General features: G+C 38.4%; 1 protein-coding gene across 4 annotated transcripts in view; it reads right to left on the bottom strand.

Annotated features, from left to right (window-relative positions):
* LOC125323155 (SLX4 interacting protein) overlaps positions 1–24,178 on the bottom strand; it is a 72,137-nt gene that overhangs the window by 6,496 nt on the left and 41,463 nt on the right. For 3 of the 4 annotated variants that reach the window (XM_048297835.1, XM_048297834.1, XM_048297833.1), the window contains exons 6-7: positions 10,882–10,959; positions 8,899–8,987 (exon numbers count right to left, since the gene is read on the bottom strand). In XM_048297835.1, the coding sequence (XP_048153792.1) occupies positions 8,899–8,987; positions 10,882–10,959 (167 nt within the window). The remainder of the gene's footprint in view (positions 1–8,898; positions 8,988–10,881; positions 10,960–24,178) is intronic. The other variant, XM_048297836.1, reaches the window with a different exon arrangement.

Genomic DNA, 24,178 nt, shown 5'->3' on the forward strand with positions numbered 1-24,178 from the left:
ACACCGTTTTTAAAATGCATTTATCAATGTGGCTCATCAAAAATACTTAATAGAATATATCAACAGGTTCAAGAAATCAATTTTTATATCACAGTGGCAAATGGGAAGGGACTATAAAGATAATAATATAGGCAAAGCTATGAACTAAACTATTATCCCAGGCACACACAATAAAACTAAAATTATTGAAATGATTAAGACAGAAATACTTATTTAGGGGAGCTTTATAGAAGCTTGCAATTGCATGATTTCTCTTAGTGTCATTGTAAGCTGCATCATTAGCTCAACCATCAAAGATAACCTTTAGGTTTCAGAGGTGTCCTAATAGATGACTGACAGATCACAGAGGTCAGACAGGACTCCTTCCAATCTGATAAACAAAAAGGGCTCCTTAAAGCAAGTGAGGAGGCTTGTGAGGGAAGGATAAATCAGATACTACAATCTAACTGATAAAAAAGTGACAGAGACAGGACTTTGGGTCTGGTCTCTTGCCCTCTCCCAACCCACATGAAGGAAAAACTTCCCACAGTTTCAAGATGCAAATTTTTTTGCATTTCCAATGTAGTGATGCATCAGTCCTGGCAGTTCTACTTAGGAACTCCAACCACATCATAAAACACTTGCAGAAGTTTTCCAAGTACAGAAATGGATATTATTCTCAACCTGAAATACAGTTCCTTGATCAGATTTCTGGAATATTGCTCTCTACATTTTAAAGTTGACTGCCCTGCTCTAAAAGTCAGTAAATTCCAGTAAAAACCATTCGGATCATTCCACGTTACATTGGAATACTGGTGTTGCCTTTGAAATAGGTATTTTTAAGGAATACTGGTGGTTTTCAAAAATACTCCAATTTCAATCTTGAAAAGAATGTCACAGCCAGAGCAAACTGCAACTCGCCAGCAGGAGCAGAACTGTTCAACCCACCCATGACCTAGCACAGAAAGTAAAATCAAACTCCTGGATCAGTACAGTCTTCATTATCTACCACCAAAATTCCTTAGAATTTGACACCATGGATCTTAAGTTTTGCTGGTCAGGAGACCCTATGGTCTGTACTATTTAGTCCAAGCACTGGCCCAGTCTATTACAAGCCCCAGTGATACACATTTCACTTTCTCAAAACACAACGTGTGAACCCAAGTTTCTCACTCAATACATAAGTCCTGGCAATTACAAACATTTCAAAGGTCCCCCAGGCATCACCAGATTAGCTTAAAGCATATGACTTCTCTGAAGAAAAAAGCCTTCTTCCTTTTGAAGTGTTTGGTTCAGATTTTAACTGTATTTCACGTATAGGAGGAAGCCCAGATGGTTCTGAGTGTAAGAAATTCAGAGCTCTCTAGATTTGCATTTCAACACTCACTAAAGAAGAGAAAATAGAAGAATTCCTGCTGTAAATAACATAGAACAAATGAAATGTGATTCTTCCTAAAACCTAAAGCTGCAATGGAGTGTTTTTATAAATTCAACCTATGTATAACACACAGAGCAAATACTCCCATCACACTTTCTAGAGGCAGAGAAGTGCTCCTGAAACAACCGATTTATTTACATACTGAGCAGCACGTGACACAGGCTGTGTGCATTTGCTTGAAGGCAAGAAGTGCTAAAATTAATGTTAAGTAATTGAGCTATTAATCATTCTGATTTTATACACTGATGCTACAAGACTCAGATTCTATCTTCAGAGAAAGTATCCACTGATAAGAAATGCAGGAGTAGACAACAGCTTTTCAACCAAAATAACTTCTCTCAGTGACACTGAAGAAAAATTTAAAGCATATTAACAGTCAATTTTTACCTTTTTAAAGGAAGCCAATGCCTTATAAGCATGCATCTTCAGCCATCAATTCCCATCAATTTTATGTTCTTGACTCCAGTAGTTATGAAAGAGGACATGCATGCAAGACACACATTTCATACTTGAAAGAGATTTTTATAAAATAAAGGAATAGCAATTTTATGTGGTGCTCGACCCCTTTCTCCAACTTACAAACCATGAGCCAATATCTGAGACAGGCCTGGCATGAGGATCCTCTGTGTGCCTACCAAATCTCACTGGGCATCAGGGCCAACCAGTGCAGATGCCCATCAGCATCACCCACCAGCAACACTGAAGCGAACTTTGCATTTGCCCTTGCAGACAAAGCATGGGTTATATGACATTAGAGAATACTCCTTAGAGTACATGATGTATACAATGTGATTCAGATGCTCAGCACTTTTAATACTTACAGGAAAATAATCTGGAAAAAAATACATCAATTTTATGCTCTTTTGTTCTTTTTATGCAATTACAATACACAGTAACAACTGGAGGAGATCTTGTAAAGAATAACTAATACTCTTGATCTTGCTGGTTATACAGAAGCAAAAAATGTAAAACAAGAACTGCACAGCTCAGGAAATAATTACTGTGCAACAATTTGATGTTTTAGCTTGGTTTCCAAAACAAACACCAGTACCACCACCCCAAAAGCTCCCAAGATTTCTGAGCTCACACTGGGGATCTGTCCCTCCAAATAATTTCAAATCATTACAAATTGTTCAAAAATCCTGCCATGAACTTTACACCATCATATATTTCAGTTTCCTGTTCAGTCAAGTTATGAACTTCCTATTAGTTCTAAGAGATTTCTGCTGAAGGCTGATTGCTCTTTAAAACAATTTTTTAAAATCCTGTCAAATAGTCTTTGCCCAACAGGAATTTCAAGAATTATTGTCAAAATCTGAAGTAAGTTAAACCCTTTCAAGTCCTAGAGCCATCAAAATCTCACAGATGCACCACAGCTAAATAGAACTTTTAGCTCCCTGACGCTTTAACATGATCTCTGCCAGCCCTCCCCCTGCCCCTCTGCCAGGGGTGCCCATCCTCTCCAAGTCTGCAGAGAGGAAGGAGCAGAGGATCAGCTCAAATCCACATGAAACACCAGCATAAGCTGTGACAGCAAGAGTGAGAGGGGAGAGGAAAATGAGGGAGGTGAAAGGATGATGACAGATGATAATATCTTAAATAACCACAAGGCTTTGACAAATGGGAACTTGTGAACGCTGCTAAGTAGTTAGATTTAAATCAACTGGAGCACTCATATAAGAAGCAACTACCAAAATGAGTAAAAGATTGCTCAATTTGTCCCTACTTTTTGAAGATTGGTTCATATGGAAATCATTTTATGAGCTTAATCATTTATACTGCAACTACAGGACCATCTGTATTTCTGCTCTGCTTCACCTGATTTTGTATAATGAGGTACACTTTTATTGAGGATGTATTCCACTTACTGTTGGCTTTAAGGCAATAAATAAGACTTTTTATTTCATTCCATATATACTCTAATATTCTGTCTGCTTTTCAGATAAATAATGCTACGATGCTACAAAGTTCCTTGCAGCAATATCTTGGCCTTTTTCCAGCAATCCCACAGTTAATTCACTCAGCAGTTTGCATGAGCACTGCAATTGCTCTTTTCACTAAAAATACTGTGCATTTATCAACAGATTATTTTCATTTACAGCCCTAGTGCCCCTCTACCCAGCTCTGGGAGGTTTCTCTGAAATGCTCCAAAGCCTTCTCTAGTCTTGACTAATTGAAATAATTGTGTCAGTTTTCATTTCATCATTTGTTCACTTTTCTGGATAGTTAACGCAGCAGACAGCTGTGAGACTTTTGCCATGCAGAAAATAAATCAGTTTGGAAGCTATAAGAAGAAACTCCGACAAGTTCAGACAAATCTCACTGAGGCAATTCACAGCACCACTGCTCTCAGGTCTCCTCCCTCTCCTTTTGCAGGAGGTTCCTGCCTCACGCAGAGCTGGCAGGAGGGAGCACACACATGCCCCAGCTGCTCCCACCCGCAATTCAGTGCCCTAGCCGAAAATCCAGGGAAGTTTGGTGTGCATGAATCTGCAGGACTGTGATACACAGCAAGATGAGATGCAGGCACACAGCCCTTTTGGCAACGCTGCTGCAGGAGTGGTAATCTCCAAGGAGAAGAGGTAGACAGCTGGAACAAAAGGGAATATTGTAAAGCTGCTGTAGCTTTCTTTTTATAACCGAGTCAAAGCCTTCAGGATCATTACTCTGAGATGTAGTTTCTCAAGGACAGCAGCCTAATGATTCAAGCTAATTTAAAGCTAGACCAACAATGAAAGGAAAGTCTCAGCCTTACCCAACACGTGGTCCTGCCAAGGATCAACACTGAAGGGATCTGGCTGAAAGTGAACCACACAAACGGCAACAAAAAACCAAAACAAAACCACCTCTTGGCTTCAGAGGGATCACTGAATGAGCCCAGCTCCCCACACATGCCAGCACTGACAGGCACTGAAGACAAGAATGCCCAGGGAAGCAAAGGCAGGAGGAGAACAGAACATGAAGGATGAATGAAAAAAAGTGACAGAAGCTTGAAGTGGCGAAAGTGAAAGCTCACCAAAGCAGTTCTTTGCCTGTTTCACTAATGTGGTATTAGGATAAAGTTCATTAGTCTGCAGTTTCCCCTCTCTACCTTTTCGAAAGAAGTAGTGAACCCTGCTCATATCTACCAACTACAGCGTAATATTTTTATCCTGTTTCCTGTAATGACTGAAAAGAATTCAGCACATTATCTAAAATCCCAGAAAACTAGATTTTATAAAAATTTAAAAAGGATAGTGACATAAAAAAAACAGCAACAAGACAAATATTACAACAAATGTAACATTAAGGTGTTGTGGATGTTACTTCCAAACCCTCTCAGCCGCTACCTAAAGGGTGCTTCTGCTCCATTCAACCAAATCCTAGCTGCTTGCTCCTGCAACATTTTTTTTTTACATCACAATTGGCAAGCGTGTGGGTACAGGATGAGTTGGTTCAATGAACTGACATGATGGAAAACTAATCCTCCAATGAAAAACAAAAACTTCACAAATAAATAATTTTCTGCTAGATCAAGTCAATGAACTAATTCATTCTCAACTGAAGAATCACTTGGTCCATTGTAACCAGAAAGGAAAGGAGTATGTGGCTGGATGTAGAGGGGACGTGGACTGACCTTCTCAGTAGTAGCCCACCAGCACAGCAGTTTCACTATAATATTTTATACACATATTTAGATAAACACACACATGCCAAGTACTTGCAGTGTGATTTGTGCAATTCTATTTCACAGCATTTCCTTCTTTCCCTACCCAATCTGATATCACTTAACAATAAGTCTTTAAAGCATTTAAGATAACTAAATTCCACATAAAGTCTTGTACTAATCTTTACAAATTGCTGCTATCTGAAGTTTTCATTCTACATTCCAATAGACACACCATTCCAGCAGCACACACCCCAGTGGGACAAGTCTCCTGTTAATTACAGCTAAGTTTCATGTTTGCATGAAAGAACCAGAAGCCTCTTGCCAGCATAATCAAAACCCAAGCAAACCCTGCCACTAATGCTCTTAAGAGTTCTAAGAATGAGAATTCTCTAATGCTCCTGAAGTATATTACAATGACACAATTTACAAATCGCACATGTATGAAGATGAAATAGTTTTATTTCCCTGCTGGGGATTTAAAAAGCACTGGGCACATCTTTAGCACTTTTCTTCTCTGTGTGCACCTATGAGGGGTTTTTTTATTTGGTTTGTTTTTTAAAGAGCAATATTCTGATGGAAAAAGATCTTTATTTTTGTACGACAGTCTCTGTAACTTAACAAGGCTCAGTGGAAACCCTGAGACCCTTTTAATCAAGCCAGGATCTCTTACTCCCCACTTTCTTTTCTGATTTCAAAGAGTAATTTCAAATTTCCACTTTAATACCATCTTTAGCTTAACCTCCTTCATGCTTTCCCTAGAAGTGCTTCCTCTCATAGATTCTGGTATAAAGCCGATGTGGTTATCAATGAATACTCCATTGTTTGCACATTTTCAAATGCTCATAAGCCTTCCACCCATTTCCATTTCCACTTTTATCTGTTTCTCCAGATAACCCATTTCCAATTTTCCATTTCAGCTCTCTACATAATAATAATCGAGAAAATGTCGTCACTGACAAAGATGACTAATCTCTCCAGAGCTCTTATATATTTCCCTGGGTTTCCTCTTCTGCCATGTTCCCAAAACTGTCGTCTTTTTCAAGCTAAAACTATTCAAGATTACAAACATAGTTTGGTAAAACAGGAAACAATAGTTTCATGTTTAAACTTAGCATTAATCAGCCAGCCTATTCTTCCATCTTTTCCTTAAGACTTTCAATTTGCTTATGTAATTTCAATAACTAGCTATATTGTTTCTTTAACAGAGATTTCCCTTCTTCCAAAATGCTTATTACTGCCTGCAGCCTGAGTTTTAAACATAACCACAGACACACCCATTTATAAATACATCATAGAAAATTAAGGGTCGATAGATTTTCTTGTATTTTATTTAATCTCTGCTCCTTAGAGGCACTCTCAAATATTTTATTAGTTTATGCTTAGAGCTAATTTGACAGACTGTCTAATCCACTCTAACCTTAGTCTTACATGAGACATCATTGAAGGATTCAAATTGGTTCTCCCAGTAACTGATGCTGAGGTTTGTGCTTGTGAATATCTCAGAAGCAATCTAATTATACTCTTTCCTAAGGTGCAGGACATGAAAATTTCATTTCATAGCTGGCTACATCCCCTGAAACTCATGGTTTAAGCACAGCCTATTTCAGAGATACACAGAACAGCCTAAAAAGCAGTGAAAAGGCAAAGACTAAAGGGCTGAAGACAGGTGAAGGAAGAGAGCTGTGGTGAGTGGAGGCAACGTGCACCAGGCTGACATAGAACTGGTTCCAAGTAATGGGAAAGGGGAGCACTGAGCCTGATTTGTCTTGACAGAGCTCAGGAACGAAAGCTTGACCCAGACCATAAACCAGCATAAAAACAGTTTAAAAAAAATAAATAATCACCAAGTCTTGACTAAGTCAATCACAGTCACAGCAACACAGGAAAGTGACAAAGTCTCCATTAATGTATAGTCAACTGCTTTTGCAAAACACAAATATGCCCTCAAATCCAAGGGTGTGAGCTGATTAAAGGTTTAACAGAACTTGCATCCAACACTGTGGCACTATTCAAACCCAAACAACATAGAGAAGAAAACAAAACACAGCCTCATTTCCAGCCCCTGACAGAATCTGCTGAGTGTATTAACAGAAAGGTCTTCTGGGTGGTCTTTTGTAGGGCAGAGTTTAGAATTCCAGCCTACTCACGGCTCAACTGCATGGAGAAAAGCAGACACACACAAAGTGCAGATCCTTTGCCTTTCTTCTGGAGTGCCAAAAACTTGAGAAACTCTCAGTGGCAATCAAACACTCCCCCAGTTTGGCAAAGTACTCAACTGGAGTATATGACAAATCTGGTACTAACATGCTGTAGGAATACCGGAACAACGAAACAGTCTGGAGTGGACCCTTTAAGAGAGAGGGAATTAAACAGATGCTCCAAAACATTTGCTGAGGGTCTGCTCTCATCTTGCCAAGTTCTTCAAATCAGGGAAGATGCTTAGGGATAACTTTCTCTTACTCTCTCTCCAACACATTACACTGGCCATCCCAGCCAGATCTGTGCACACGCATTGCATCTGTAAGCAAAGCAAACTCTCAAGACTGTATTTCTGATTAGGTTATCAGCCTACTAAGAGATATTTTCTTTTTAAATATAAAAGTGTTTTAACTTGCCTTTTAAACAACAAGGAGTTTCCACAGATCAAGATCCAATTTTGAAACAGTAAAGCCAAAGTCCCTAACATCAAATTTTTAAATTTGCCTTCTCCTTCCGACACAGAATCACGTGAAAAACTAATGAAAACTTCTCAGCTCTCATTTTATGGAAAGATTAAAAATACCAGATGAGGGAATTGGATACTTCATAAGAGTTACTTAAGCAAGAAGAAAAACCCATTATTATTTCTCAGTCAAAATGCAAAGATAGACTTTTCTACTTAAAGCATTAAGTAGTTTTCAAGACAAAACTGAAGAAGTAATACTTTTCAAAATAGCAAAGTACATCTAGAGCAGAGAGATAATCTTTTCTGAGAGTGCAAAAAACATTTGCTTGATTCTTTGACATTTAAGGGTATGTACCAAACTAGGAATTGAAACAAGAAAATCTGCATTTAGCATTACAAATATGAACACCCTGCCTGGTATTAAAAAAAAAAAAAAAAGAAAAAGAAAAAAAAAAGAGTCGAATGAGTAAAAGAAAACCCTTTTTTTCAAGGGTCAAATATGCTTTAATACATGTAAGATCAACTACTAAAATCCACCCAGACCTCAGGGTGTAATTGTGACCCTGGGTGTGAGCCACAGAGCAGCACCTGGGCCCATGTGAGCACTCCTGAGACAATCAGCACTTAACTGCAGCATAAAATTCAGAAGCCTTTGACCCTGATGAAGCCTTCAGGATGAAATATTTAAGGAGAATTGCTTATGGTATTTAACCACACACCAGTGCCTTTTCCTCCATAAATGTTTGGGGATTTTTTTTCCCAGCAGGGCCAGCACTGATCCGCTTGAGTTGCTGCACAGGACAAGTGCTAAGAAAACATACAAGAAACCCGTGGACATTACAAACAGCTACAAGGACAAAATATAAAGGAAAAAAAAGATCCTTAAATCAGGGTGCTAAAATCACACCCAGCTTTCTAAATACCTTTTTTTTTTTCCTCCAAGTTTTACAAAGCTCAGAAAATGCTGAGCTTTCAAAATTCCCCTTTTTGCCTGCCTTAGGCTCATTTCAGGATGTCCTTTTGAATACTTTGGCCCAACTGTTAATGTGACTTTCTGCTTCCAAGAGGACAGTAACAAATACTTGAATAACTACATCTATATATATAAACATTCATCTCATTGCTATTAAAAAACCCCCAAAATTTATAGAACAGTTTTGTACTTACCAATATACCATTGTCACATGTCCAAGCACTTGGATCAAAGTCAAGTTTACTGACACAAACAATAAATTTCTCTGGAAACACACGGAGCTCTACACAAAAAGAATTGACAAGAAGATTACAAAAATCATAACCACTTTCAAAACCACTCATAACAACAACATACATACATGTTATTTTAGTAAGCAAAATTATTTATTTTTTTAATTGCACACTAACTCATTTCATGCATCCCTCTAGCTTTTCACCTACTCTCTTCAACATGCCACTGCCTCCTTTTGTTTTGTTTTTATAAAGCATTCCAAAAAATCAATAAGTAGAATAAATTGAGTTCCCAAAAGGACAGTCAGGGCTGCAAATTAGTCCACCTGCACCCCTGGACAGAAAGACCAGACAGAACCAACAGACAAACCACTTAACAAGGATTTCTTTTGTGCTATTCTGGTGATGAGTCTTTTCATCACAAAAGCTGTAAATTAGGTTTGTAGCCCAGAACAACATTCAATCGGGGCTTGGCATCAAACCTCAGTGTAAGGCCAGGGCAGAGTGCTTCACATTCTGACTACAGAGATTTTTGAAGTCATTAAACAAACTGGTTAACTCCCACTGAATTACACATTTTACTCAAGATCAAATGGTTTGTTATGAACACAACAAAGTTTCTATTTACAAAGGATTAAAAAATGAAAAGTTCTCAGATTAGAACAGATGAGACAAAGCTTTATTCAGTACCTGGCAATGCTATGGGAAGAACACAGCTGGATAGTTTCTTGTTTTACATTATGGAATTATTTCCAGATCAGTATCTTCATATTTTCAGCCCTGCTTTTTTGTTGTTGTTTTTTTTTGTTTTGTTTTTATAAAAAGATAGTTAATAATTTTTAAAGTTAGTTATATTTCAGAACGAAGCCACAACACTATTTTTGTGGGACAAGAAAGCGACAAGGCTTGCAGGAAAAAACCTATGAGGTTGATCTCATAGATGTTTTATTGTAGAATTGAAGCGTAGGACAAGTTGCTTCCAGGAACATGTGTTTATTGTTATATTTTATAACAATCTCATCTGCTGGCTAGCAAAATGCAGGTGTCTTTAGGTATTCACTGATGCTTCACAACAGTTCAAATTTAATAGACAGCAAACAATGTTGAGATAGCAATGCAGACACTGCTATTCTAGTCTAACAAGTAGACTACTTTGATGAAATATTTAAAGTCAACACTGATATCTTCAGCCAATATGGACTTAGAAAACAACCAGTTAGCATTTGAAGACAGATTTAAACATTTATGAATATCATGAATTCCTATAAAAACAAGAAATTATTTTAAAATATCTATTCAAGTATTCAGTATTTTTAAGGATTTTGCTCTTTTTTTAATGCCACAAGGTCAGCGCAAAGGGCAGTGATCATTATAGCTCCTTTGCATTGCTGTTGCCAGGACAGGATTGATATCACTTCCTTCCAGAGCATCTTGGCTTGAGAAAACATGAAGAGAAGACCTGGTCCCAATGACATCACCTACGTCAAGATTTTATAGCTGTGAGGTGAATGAAAGCCTTTCCTGCATACACTTGTACTGTATGTTGATGTCACAAGACACTCGAGCAATAATGAAGTGATTCATGCTGCAACCTCTGCTTGATTCACCCTGCAGAGACTCAGGAAAATGCTGAGTCTTGTCATACTTACAGAATTTGGTGTGGCTTAGCTGATAACCCTAGGGGCAAGGCATACACAAATTTAAAATTAAGTTTAAAAAAAAAAATCCATCTTATCTCAAGAAACACTTCTCCTTTTTTGTCGTTTTTGGGGGTTTTGTGGGTTGTTTTGTTGTTGTTGGGGGTTTTTTTGTTTTCAGGAAACCTTTGAAAAAAGCCCAAGTTCTGAAAGAAATTTTGATTAAGTAGACCAAAATTTGACAAAATCTTAGTTATGTTCCCTTTCTTCCTCTTGTAAGTAACTCTGTAAGAAACTGATTTCTTACCACGATAACGTTTCCCTAGAGCACAACGGAGATTAACCCATCTCTTCATAAAGTAGGCAGTAATGTGCAAACTGTTGGCTGCAACATAAAACAAAGGGATAATATTAAGTATAAGGGTTTCTTGGGCATTCTGGTCTCAGTGTTGCACATCTGCTAAGACAGGATTGAGAGAAAGGAGCAGCAGCTCAACACTACAAAGGAAAACGTAACTTTAATGGAATATTTTCCAAAAGAAACTGCTGAATTCTCATACTGAGGTCTCAAGAAATTAAAGTCTGAAACGGGACAAAAATCTACACAAATTAATAACCACTAAGTTCTGGAATCCAACCACAGAAATTAAATTAATTGATCAGAGGTGTCGTTTGCTTAATAGTGTGGTGTCGTGGTCACTAGGGCTACTCACAGGGTTTTTCATACATATTCTACAAGAACACTACAGATGTCCATTATCTTAACTATCTTCTAGAGGAAGGTGACAGACCTGGTAGGAAAATAAAAGATAACTACAAAGAAAACCAACCATGAGAGGGCTTAATTATCTACAATTCCATTGAATGAAGTGAGAAATGCCCACATTTGAACTCCTCAGTATGTTCAACAGCCAGAGCTGGCCTGGCTGACTAAGCAGGTACCTGCAACCTCCAGAGGCTTTTTCAGTTTCTATTTCCAAGAATGACAGAAATCCTTGTGCACCAGGGGCGTAAGAAAAGGGCAGAAAGGATTATATTATGACTGAGAGAGTATTAGACCAAGGAAATCAGCTTTTACTTTTGTTCTACTTAAATTCCCAAATGACCCTGGTAAATCAGTTAGCACTTCATTCATGAAGGTATTTAGCAACTGACTCCCACAGAAAGCGTAAAAAAACCTGACATCTGTGACTCATCCTCCCCAATCTCCCTGTGCACCTCACTGAAATGAAAGTGTGTAAGAAGGTTGGGTGTTACTTCCCCTAACTTGAATGGGATTTGCAAGACTTAAATTATTGATGCTTTTAAGACAGTCAGCTACCCTAGGTGCAGTTAGCACAGAGAAGTTAGAATATTAAGTGCTCCTGTTGTTTTTATAATCTAACCATTTAAAAAGAAGGAAAGCTTGCTTGTTGCAGTCTCAACCCCTACTGAGCAAGTGTCAAGGCATGCCTTATTTTCAAGTATAAATGCACATCCTCTCCTGTGGGGTCCACCACTCTCCTATTTCTACAAGATCTTCTGGAGCTCACCATCGAGCGCTGTTGAGCCTCAGCTCTCATTAAGAACTACAGTTATCAATCATAACCAATCCCTTTGAAATTTATCAGCCATCTTTTTTCCTTCCCCTCAGGAAGATACTCAAAATTTGACTTCCTTTTAGAGATCGAGTCAAGATGTGACAAGTTGAACCATCCCTTAAAAATGATGAGCGCTAGAGAAAAATTTGGATGTAATCCACCAGCTTTATTAACTGTTTACTTAAAAGAACAATTAAGGAAAATTACTTTTAGCTATTTCCAGTTTGGCATCTACAATTCTTTATCACTGCTAGTAGGCTTAGTCCAATCAAAGAATTTGCCCTGTATATAAATAAGTTATTAGTGTGATAACAACATCCTCCACTGTGACCTTGGAAAGCTGAGAAAGTAGCATTCCTAAAAGCACAACTTGGAAAACAAAACTTCAGACAGTAAATATTGGAAGTTTTTCTTTCTACCTTCATCTGTTGGTGATATTCCACATGTTTTGGGGTTTTTTTGAAAGGAATCTAAAATGAAAATGCGCGAATCTTTGTGTTTCACAGGAAAAGCAGGATACTTCGTTCCTGAAATTCTTTTATAAATCAATGGCATCCATATCTGCTTGTTTTTCTTGCTATCCTGGTATTCTCTGAGAGCTTAAGTGTTTAATTGCATGTGATTGACTGAACAAAGTTTCAAATTCTCCTTAGAAACCCTTGATTCAGCCAGCTACTGTTCTGTGGAAGAGAACATCTACCTCAGATCTGACAAAAGAAATAATTATGTAAGAGATCAAGACACCTCTACAAACTATTTTTGCAGCACCAGCTTAAGTCTGAAAGTCTTATAAAGCCTTCACAGAGAATTGCACCTGAGCTAATAAGCTTAGCCCAGAGGGACTAACACCAGAAAATCATTTTCGTTTCCATTATTATTTACTACTTTGCTGAAAAGGCCTTAACAGATATTTGCTGTTACTTGTTGCTAACCCTCTAATATGAGAAAATATTAAGATGCACTGCATTTAAGATACCTGCATTTTGAAAGTGTCACACAGCTACACTCATCAAATGCTTTGAAACCCTCTTGTACAGGACATATGATCTACTCTGTAGTCAGTTTTAAAGTTGTCAAAGTTACTGTAGAACTATAAAAAATGGTGATATCCTCTTTCAGCTTCCTTCTGGGGAAATATATTTTCCAATTAACTATTCCGCTTCATGAAAAAAAGAAACTTAAAAATAAGACCCACAAGAAAACCTTCTTATCCAAGAACCCCATGTGACTTGCAGCTTTTTAAACTTTCTACACAGTTACTCAGCATGAGTTTAAATTTGTTCATGATCTCATGGAAGAACAGATCAACTGATATGTACCAAATGCTCCATCCGTAACTCCTTCTGAGCACAACACAGAGGTACCACAGAGAACCTCAAGGTACAGACAATTTTGCTTCCAGTAATGTAGAAAATTCACACATCCTGGGCTCAGCAAACCCAGTTGATCCCATCTTCAATTTCCTCTTCACCATGCAATACAGACAAAGCTCCATTTGTGGATTACCAGTACACAGGCAGAAATAAAATTGTGTTTAGTGACTTGAAGTTTTGTTTTTCTTGTTTCAAAACTGGGCACTTAAATCATCAGATTCAGGGTCCAAAAACAAACAAGAAAAACAAAACCAAACAAACAAACCAACCCCAAGGAAATAAACAGACCCTGGAACCCAAAAGGAGACTGCATAAAAGTGGTTCTAGAAAAGCCACAGCTCAGTTTCAGCTGAAATAGGCACCAGTGAGCACTGCCTTTTAAGGGAACAGTAATTTGCCCTGCTTGTTGTATTTCAGAGTCCCACGACACTGAGAGGAAGTATCAGACACCAACTCTCCTGTAAGACTATCCAGCAACACTTGTTTTCCAAAGGAGACACAGCCAAGCTGACTTGAGCTTCCAGAAGGCTGCCAAGAGGCGGCTGTGGTGCAGCGTGGAGCAGTGGGAAGCCGTCTCCCACGGCTATTATGGACCATTGAGTTGGGAGCCTGGGAAAATGCCTCTGAGCTGCTGAGTTATCTGGAGCAGCCTGGCAGGTGTTCACTCCCCAGCACGATCTGGCACCTGCCCGGCTCCCTACTTCACTCCAGACTTGTCCAAAGCCACAGCACAAGCCTAAGGCTGACTGCCCCAAAAACATTTCCATATCTGACAGGCACCTATTTCTCATCACACAGTATTTTTATATCATACCATTTTCCCTCCCAGCTTAGACACTTCACGTTTCTGAAAGGTTATTGTGGATTAGAACTGACTCTACTTTTGAAAAGTAACAACAAAGTAAATCATTGCAACACACATTAAAAATATAAGAGGATAAATTCCTAATGTTACAATGTGGAAGTAAATACACAGGTGCACTGAACTTTCTGAAACACTAAACTGTACATTAAAATAAAAAAAATCTACACTTAGCTCATGCTAGATTAATTTTTCCACACAGATTAGGCTATACCAATAATGATGTTTACAGTATATAGAGCTTTTCATCTTCAAAGTGCTCCACAGACTTATTATTACACTGCTTTTTAGCACTCATATTTCTCCACTTAAAATTATTCACCATGGAATCAAAAGTCCTGATCATTTGTAAACAACACAAAAAAAAAGGAACATTTTATTCTGAACCTACCGTTAATTGTGCAGTTTTCCTTCCCAAAACAAATACCATGTGCTGCAGAGTAGGCTGCCATTTCTAATTTAGAAGAGATTCAAATAAAATATTGGCATTTAAGTTTAAAGCCAAGTCTAAGATAGGGACAGCAGATGCAAGACATCATATACAAAAAGCTGCTGAAAATTCCAAAGCCTTTTCTGGAATCCACTTGATATTTTTTAAACAAGACGCATCTTCAGTTCAAAGTTTTACACAGCAAAGAGTGGGCTTCAAAACAACTGCAACAGGTCAGATGGCATCCATTCTTTCCATACAGTCTGCCTCCAGCTCAAAGAAAGTGATTACTGTAAGCAAGTACACAGGAAAATGCGTACTGAAAAACGTAGCATCAAGCCCATAAGCTTTTTAAAAAGAAGTTTAATAGCTAAGGAAAAGCATTCAGGCCATTAAATCAATACACTTGAAGAATGGACAAAAAATACTTGGGTGCAATATTGAGTGAGTATTGCTGCAGGGTCTGTCCTTGCCAACTCTTATACCTGCAAATAAATTCAGGGATGGAATTTGCCTGTGTCTTTTTCCAGGGTGCCTCGCAGCAGCTGAAACCAAGTACAGACAAAACCAGATTGCTGATTTTTTTCACCTTACTCTTTCAGTAGTTTTTTAGCATTACTGCATCTGTTCTATCTGCTAAATCTTCTGAACACAGGCCAGTTGCCAACACAAATAGGTAAGAAATCCTTCCCACCAAGGACCTGGGGACGAGATTTAGCTGCCATCTGGGAACAGGGTCTCTGACTGGAAGAAAGAAATTAACCTTTCAAAGAGTGTGATCAAGAGAAGAAGGGATGGGCCTAGACAAACCCTTCCTGCTACCAGAACCTGGATAGCTGGACACAGCACACTGTCTAAACCATTCAGAATATGAGCCACAAAGTGCAAAACTGGACTGAGCCATTTTGTGAAATCCTAGAGTAGGTTTGTACGGCTCTCCTCTAGCAGGAGAGGTGGAGAATTCACTGCAAAATCAGAACTATCCTGCAAAACCAGGTCCAAGATAAGGCATTTCTTAGCCTCGCTGTTAGTTCTGTTCTGGAGGAAAGAATGAAGAAAAGCACATCTGAGACCATCTGGCTGCAAGATGATTAATGCCCCTGATGGAGGTCCTGGGAACACAGCAGCTCTGAAGGAAAAAGACCATCTTCTCCTCACTAATACTTAAGAACGGAGAGGAAGGCTGATCCATTCCTGGAAAATCCATATCCATCCATAATGTATGAGCAGTAACATCCAGCAGCACCTGCCAATGCATTCAAGCAGGTAAATGTAGAGCAACAGATTTGATGGTCCGTGCACCTTTACCACAGACAACTGTTTTCTAACAGGAGACAAGATTTGATTTCACCCTTTTGTTGGTCTCAGACTCAATAACCACATTATTAATTGCATGTGACGAGCACGAACTGAAAGCTATTTAGGAACGCTCCCTGTTTTGAACATCTAAACCATATTCCAGAGAAAGCCACATGCCTGGACTTCTTTAACCACTGGAATGAGCACAACAACCAAGAGAAAGGCTGAAAAAGGCATCTGTTGCTACCAGCCAAAAGGCAGAGAGAGCTGGAAAACAAACCCTGTGGTAAACACTGTCTGACAAGTCAGCAGCCCAGGAGAAGCTGAAGGATTTTCGAAGTGTCTGTACTGCGATGGAGTTCAGTTAAACTGGCCGGTGCCACTTTTGCACATCAGGCTGAGTACATCCCACAAACTGGACAAACATAGCTCTACCCAAATGGACCAATCACTCATAGCACTGAACTCCTCACAGCGATAAAAGAAAGGTAGATTCTGGCTCAGATGAGACAGACACTCTGATGGACTCAAGTTTGACTCACAGGGCACTAGGGAATGCCTAACACAGCACATGCCTCTTTTACAAAATATGTCCTTTCAGCCTGTCTCTGTGGTTTTTCCGTGAAGAAATCCATGAGCTGCAGGAAATCTTTGATGCCATGAAGTACTTGAAATGGAGGATTTTGTATTTTAAGTGTGATGAATCTCTACAAAGCTAAGTTTTTTCAAGCACAAAAATTCAACCAACACGTGGAAATTAACCTCTTGGAATTCATCAGCCTAGACTGGTTCCCCTTACTGTTAATCAGAACAACAAAATCACTGGTGTAAATACTATGATGCTGAAAGATTTTCAAATAAAGTCAATCAAACCTTTCACAGGTCTCCAGGCCCCATTTTTTTTTTCCCTGGCAATAGGAAATAACTTCTGCAAAACTTTTACCCCCAAGAGGAAAGGGTTTTAACCCTAAAGCTCCCACAGCTGCCAAGACTTTCATCTTCGACCATTAACAAGGTCTCTAGGCAAGGGTCACTAAAAATGTCAGGAATATATTGTATCACAGGGCTACAAAAGCTCTGGGTTTGGTGAAAAAGCCCAACACTGCCACTGGAGATGTGATGGGAGAGAGGGAGATAACAACCAGGAGCAGGTATATTCAGCAGAACTTAAAAAAAGTGGCGTGAACATGAAACGGTTTCTTCAAAGGTGATCTTGATATATAGCAAAAAATATTCTTATATTTAAAATTTTTTTTTTTTTTTGAGGATTCCTGTTAGGATATCCCAGTGGAGCTAGGAGGTAGATGGTGATGGCCATGACTCCTCTTCTATGCTAACATCTAGAGGACACTTCAAAAGAACTTGAGTTCTAAGAGGCATGTGTGGACTTGAACCTGCAGTTTCATCCTGTTGTCTGAATAAAGCAAGCTGTGCCAGAGGTTCACAGGTTTTGTCTTTTCACACAACAGACTCTTGTTAGATTTGTAAAAACTCAGAACAGAAGGAAATTCTGGGGCATAGAAAATAGGTGGAAAGTACCACAATAGAGCCTTCTGTATCTTCTCTTTTTAAATGCTGGCAAGCAGACCATAATTAAGTCAGCTGCTGAAAGGCTCTATTTCCAAATAAGTCTCAATCTCCTTCTGCTCTCATAAGCTCTGATGCAAAGAGGATACCACCAAAAGAGACCAAGAACAACTATGATTGTGATCATCTGCTCACTGCCACCAGCTCAGCTCTGGTTCTGGTGCAAAGAGCTGGAGACTGACTGCAAACCAGTTTGTATAAAACCACTCATCTTAGCTCACTCAAGAATACTGTGTTGTAAGGGACCACCTTGAATGGCACAGCTCAGCAGCCTCCATTTCCAACATCAGCTTAACAGATGCCAAGTGCAAAAAAAAAGTAAACAGAACATCCTCTTCCTCAAAACTAAATATCAAAGGTAAGGTCCTTTATGCAAAAGACCAAACTCCACAACCCTGTCTTGTGCCATGGCAAGTAAACAGCAGACAAAAGACAGGCAGTACCCATATTCTATGGACAAACTTCTGGTTGCCCACACGCGTACACATAAAAAAAAACCCCACCAAACAAAATATCTTAATTAAAGGAATTAAGAAAAAGATGCTTAGTAAACAAATACAAAACTGCCATCTTCTATTCCTTCTAAAGCAAGTTTTGACATTTAAACTTGGATTTGTACAGTGACTATTGAATGTTTCTCCCTGAATATGTGTAATTTGCTGTGCATTACAACATCTCTGATCTGTCTGAAGTTGATGGAATACATCAAGTTCAAAGTCCACAACACAGTCAAGATTACACTGAACTTTTTTTCTCCTGTTTTCAAGTAAAAGTCTTTATTATTTGCTACACTACTCAATTTTTATTTAATTATCTCTTTTTTTACAAATTAAGGCACGGGCCCTGCAAAGCTTTGCTGCGTTGCTTTTGTTTGTGGTCTGCCACTGTGCCTTTGTAGTCCACAGAAATACTTAGTGTGCAACAACCACAACATACCTGGTACTTCAGTGGTGAATCAAACACCCAGAACTGCTCCCACTGAACTACTTACACGGGGAAAAGAGGCACAGTTTTTTTCAGGAATTGGCCCTCCATTTCTACCTGGACAGATTCCTATAATGGCTAATAAAAATTTTCCAAATATGAATAAACCCACAAAAATGTTTGCAATTTTAAAAGCTGTAATTTCTACCTTGGCCATATGATAATGAAACTTAAGAACAAAAGAACAAAGGAGAGTATTATTGTATAATACGGCAGCATGGAAAGTTTAAAAGAAATTCCTATTCATATTTAACAGTGAAATTATACCCCCCATTACTTCCAGTTAAAATGAAAATAGAAAGGACTTCAGTGCTCAACCCATAGATGCAATGATTTTTTTTTTTCCTTAAAATATCATGATGATTTTTCTTTTGCTGGTGATTGTTTGCAGACTTTTACTGAGACTTTTATTGAGACTTCTAGGGAAGGCAAGGGTTAAAGATGTATAAAAGAGATTTTCTCACAGTTTAAAGAGAGCAAAACAACACATTTAGGAAGCCAGACAGCTAAAAGGTCAAAACATTACACTTCCAGGTCAAACTTCTGGTTGCAATTAAGTGAATTCCTCTGAACATTTCTAGGGAAATCACATTTCTTTCAGGTATTATTTCAAATCCCTATTCTTTCTTGCTTACATTCTAACCAAAACAATATTGCTCTCTTTAGATACACTTAATAAAGAACATTTTTAAAAGGAACCCAACAGTTAATTTCAAAATAAGAATCAGTCCTTGGGGTTTTTTCCATCTCATTTAATGCACAGTTGAACTAAACACAAAAGACACTGTAAACCTAGTTAATTTTTAGGATCAAAACATTTCAACCAAAACAGTGAGCACTCAAAAAAACCCCAAACCTATCTGCCACCTCTTCCAGCTGTGCCTAGTGCTAAAACAGGTCCATGGGCTGTACACTGAGAATCCATCCTCTGTATTCCTGATTTCAAGGGACTAGAGAAGCTGTAAAGCCTATGGCGAGCACACATGAAAGAGCACCTTCAAGAGGAAAATACGTTGCAAAGAAGAGTAAGGCAGTCAAGTAAGAAATAGTGCTTAGGAATAGATTTTCAAATTCACCTCATGTGCCCTCCAAAAATGCTGAATTCCCACTCAGAACAAGCATGCCAAGGGCTCTTTCCAAAGGTATGTTCCCTAGCCTAGATGAGAGTCACTTTGATATTCTCAGGTGAGTATCAAATCAGAAATTAAAGGCGGGGTTCATCTTGCCTAACTTGAAACACCTGCATCAAACTAGTACCCTAAACTTCATTTTTAACTGATGGAGATAAATTACCTATCAAGTTCCAGCCAACTTTGAGAGACTGAGACACATAACTCCACTTTGTAAAGACACATGATTAATGGATGCTGATTTTTTTGCCTAACTATAGAATGAAAACACCAAAGATTAACTTCAAATTTGCATAAATTAATAAATATATGTGTCTTTGCATAAACTGAAATACTAACAGCAAAATCACTGCAGAAATACTTGGATGATGAAGGAAGACCTTTATAGTTCACACAGATGTGTAAGAGTAGCTGTTTGTGCATACAAACACTATTTTTTTTGCACACATACAACTAGGGGTCCTTTTCATACTATTTTTTCTTCTCATAAAATGAAGAAAATCATATGGAAACAAGAGACAAAAAATGGAAACAATGAAAGCAAAAGAAAGCAATACAATGCATTAAGGCAGAGATTATTTTAAGGCTAGAGGTCAAGACTGTTTTCAAAACCAACAGCAAATTCTTCCTTTTCACAAAAATACACCAAATTAAACAACTCTCCTGTTGTTTTAAATAAATTATATTTCTTTTCAATCCAATACTATCTACATAAAACACTTTATTAAGGAATCTTTAAAATAAGTACAACATTTCATTTCTTACCCAAGACCATAAATAATTTCACGGGGAGCTGCCACCAGGGAAGAAGTAAAATAGGAAGATCACATTCAACCCACCTGGTGCTGCAGCTGCAAATATCCCGTGTAAGACAGAGACAACCATTGCTGAAGCCTCTGCCAGTATCAGTGCCACGACAGAAGATCCTTCCAAAGGTAGATGCTTCAGTCCAGACAGTGCAGAACTTCCTCTGCCAGTCTCTAACTCCCACTGACTCTGACTGAATGAGGTCTTGTTTTACAGAGGAGCACGGTGGTAAGAAAGGCCACACAGGGGAACACCAAAGGTCCCTAAAGCCAAACACCTTGGCTGTAAAATGCCTACAAAGAGACACTAAATACAAGAGCCAAGTGCACGTGGTTATTCCCCTGGTAGCTGCCAGGCTCCAAGCCCTCTCAACTCAGGCCTTTAGTGCACCAAAGGAGATTCTGTCCCCTCGCTGGAATACTCTCTCTTGCTGCTGTGGATGCAGCACAAGCCTTTATCATGCCCATTATCCTTTGGCAAAGAGTTCCACAGTTCCCCTAACTACCACAGCATTTCCAATACCTTCATTTGATACACCCTTGCTCTCAAACTGGAAAAGAATGAGACAAGAAATGATTTCATAGATCTTGGTTGTATTCCCCATAATTTATATACTTCCCAGGCTGAAGAGTCCAGGAACACTCAACTGTTCCCTGTATTGCATTTCCTCATCTTAGATCATCTCTGTTGCCCTTCTTGGCATTTTTCCCAATTCTATTGTATTACAATCTAAGGTAAGATAGAAAAAAAAAAAAAATCACAGAAAAAGAAAACATCCAAAGAGTGTGTAAGTATGGACATTTCTTTTGTTCTTGTCAAGTATCAGTTACCCTGAGAAAAGAACAAAACCAAACAACAACAACAAAAAGTTCAGATATATAACCTCGATCTTCTAGAAGAAAAATGCTTTGGTGAAAAAAAAAATGCCCTTATTCCCCCATTATCTGGCTGTAAAAATGGGGGGCGGGGGGGGAAGTAACCTAAAGCAAATACAGGAAATATTAAGTACGTGATACTAATCAAAACATTTTTCATAAGTTATTGCATAAGTTACTGCATACTTCAGGGAGCTCTGTTGTCACAGACAGATGAATGTAAGTTTAAAGTTCACACAGATTTGCAGGACTTGGCCACAAATCATAAATGAGCCCATTGTAGAGAAGCTGCAATGTAATTCTTTGGAGAGACAGATATTACAATGTGCAACTGCAACTATCAAAGTTCATTTGAAAGACTCCTTCTCAGTCCCCTATGGCAGCTTATTCTCCCCTGTAGCTGCATCCATCAAAGCGTTGTAGAGTTGCTGTTTGAGCAAGGCAAGTGAAAAGATTCTAGTTCAAACCAAACCAACAGTTTCACAGCAGAGGAGTGTGACTTAACAGCTGGGAGGGTGGGAATAAATCAGTTTTGCTGTTACAGGATTATAATGTGGGACATACCCTACAAGCATTTCACACAATTCATGTCCTACAGCAATAGTGAACACTCCTAAAGCAAACTGGGGCAGTCTGAAAAGGGTGTTTCCCTTAAAAACATCATAATGTTCAAATTAAAATGCAATGCCAAAAGAGTTTGGAATATTTACCATCATGATTTATTGTATATTTTTTGTGTGCTTGCAGGAGCCAAAAAAATCGTTTCATAAGCAAGAGAAAAGTATTTTCTTATGAAATTGCATCTTATGCATTTTTCTTTACACTAAATGAGACATGAACTTTGACTCCAGATCTTTGTAAGGCTGAACTACTCATAACAGCTCTTGTATCTCTTCCAGTTTCTCATTTTAGTAAGCTTCTCAGAAGTTAATGTCAGAGAATTTCAAGTCTGAAACTTCTACCTGTTAATAAACTACAGTCACATTTGCAAAAACACCTGGATGAACAGATGAACACAGAAAACATGACCACAGTAAGCCCCATTTCATTAGAGAAGAAAGTTAAAAATATGTAAAAAAAATATACAGAATCCCAGGGAAAGCAGATAAAATCAAGCTAGGAGCTCACTGTGCCATGTGACAGCATGATCTCTAATTATTTTCACTGTAGAAGAGACTGTACAATAAAAAGATCTGAAATCAGAGCAAAAATGTCCCACCCTCAAGCCAAGAAAAATAGCAAGGATGCTAGGGAAGGAATGAGAATAGATCTGAAAATTACTTGTAGGAAAAACATAGTTAACTTTCTCCTCCCTCAAGAGGGGGAAGAAGGTCAGTTTACAATATACCCTCTTCCTTCCTTCCATTTCTAACACTGACATTTCTATCAGCCATATTTTTTTTTTCACTTCTCCTTATTGTTTCCTCTGTGCCCATGTAAACCTTACCTTCTTCCTTATTGTTTTCAGTTCATCCTTTGTCATTTCTCCTGTATTTAATATCTCTACTCAGTCCTCTGTAGTCTCCTCTTAATTCTCACTGCTCTTGATCAAAACCAGCCACTTTCTGTGGAACATGAAACTTCAAATAATGCAGTCACAAGCCATACCTGGCCAATATCCTTCTTGCATGATTTTGGCCATGCAGATGTGATGCAGGCAAAATTCAACCTTTGAAAATCCACCCCATTTTAAATTTCTCTTTAAAAAAATAAAATAAACCAAAGTCAAACACGTTTGGACATTAATTAAACACAGGAAACAGAGAGTTTATACCAAAGCCTATGTCCAAAGACTAAATTAAAGCTTACTTTGGCAAATTGTTCATACTGGCCATTTGGGAGGGGTGTGGAAATTGTTCAGACAGAAGGAAGAATAGGAAGAACTTGCTTGTCTTGGCTACTTTTTCTCATTTTTCCATTCTTTCCTTCTTTCTTTCTTCTCCTGTGTCTAACACCCACAGATTTCCTAATGAGCTGGTATGCGACCCACCACACACTGTAGAGTGGGTGGAACTCAAATGCAAAAGAAAAAAAGAAACGTAAATTAACGAGTAACTTGCATGGATATTTACATTAAGTGCCACAAAAATGAAAGGTAGTGTCAAATAATATTAATATTAAACAGAATATAACATTAATACTAAAAAGAAGCTGTGATAGGTGAAAATTTTCTTTTCAAAATAGTTATAGTAGTAAGGAAGTAGAAGACTTAACAAGTCTTCCCTGCTCAACAGATCTTGCAGGATTAGATCTGTTCATTGAAGTAAAGTAGCTTGGCTTCTAGTTCTGAAATGAAACCTAATACAACATACCTTCACATTAAAGGTAGCCTAAAATCTTATTAATACTGGTCTAATAATTCTCTTTTCAAGAAATTTTGAATACATCCCGCAGTGTGTACAGCAAACTAGCTAAAATTGACTTGAAAAGATGCATCTTCAGACAGGGATGGAATGCTGACCTGGGACACTGGAAATAGTAAGTAGCCAGTTAGTAAGCGTGTGGAGGTTCCTTCTATAGATACACACTTCCTTACAATAGCAGGGGTTTGAATACAGATTGAATAACTTGGAGCAAAAGAAACCACTCAGAGTTTGAAGAACTCAAACTCTTCATAGCCTCCAAATGCAACAATAGCTGCAGCTGAAGCCTTTTCCCAGCAGCACCTCTGTGGAGC

This window comes from Corvus hawaiiensis, chromosome 3 (assembly GCF_020740725.1).
Source record: "Corvus hawaiiensis isolate bCorHaw1 chromosome 3, bCorHaw1.pri.cur, whole genome shotgun sequence".
In the NCBI taxonomy this organism is placed as follows: domain Eukaryota; kingdom Metazoa; phylum Chordata; class Aves; order Passeriformes; family Corvidae; genus Corvus; species Corvus hawaiiensis.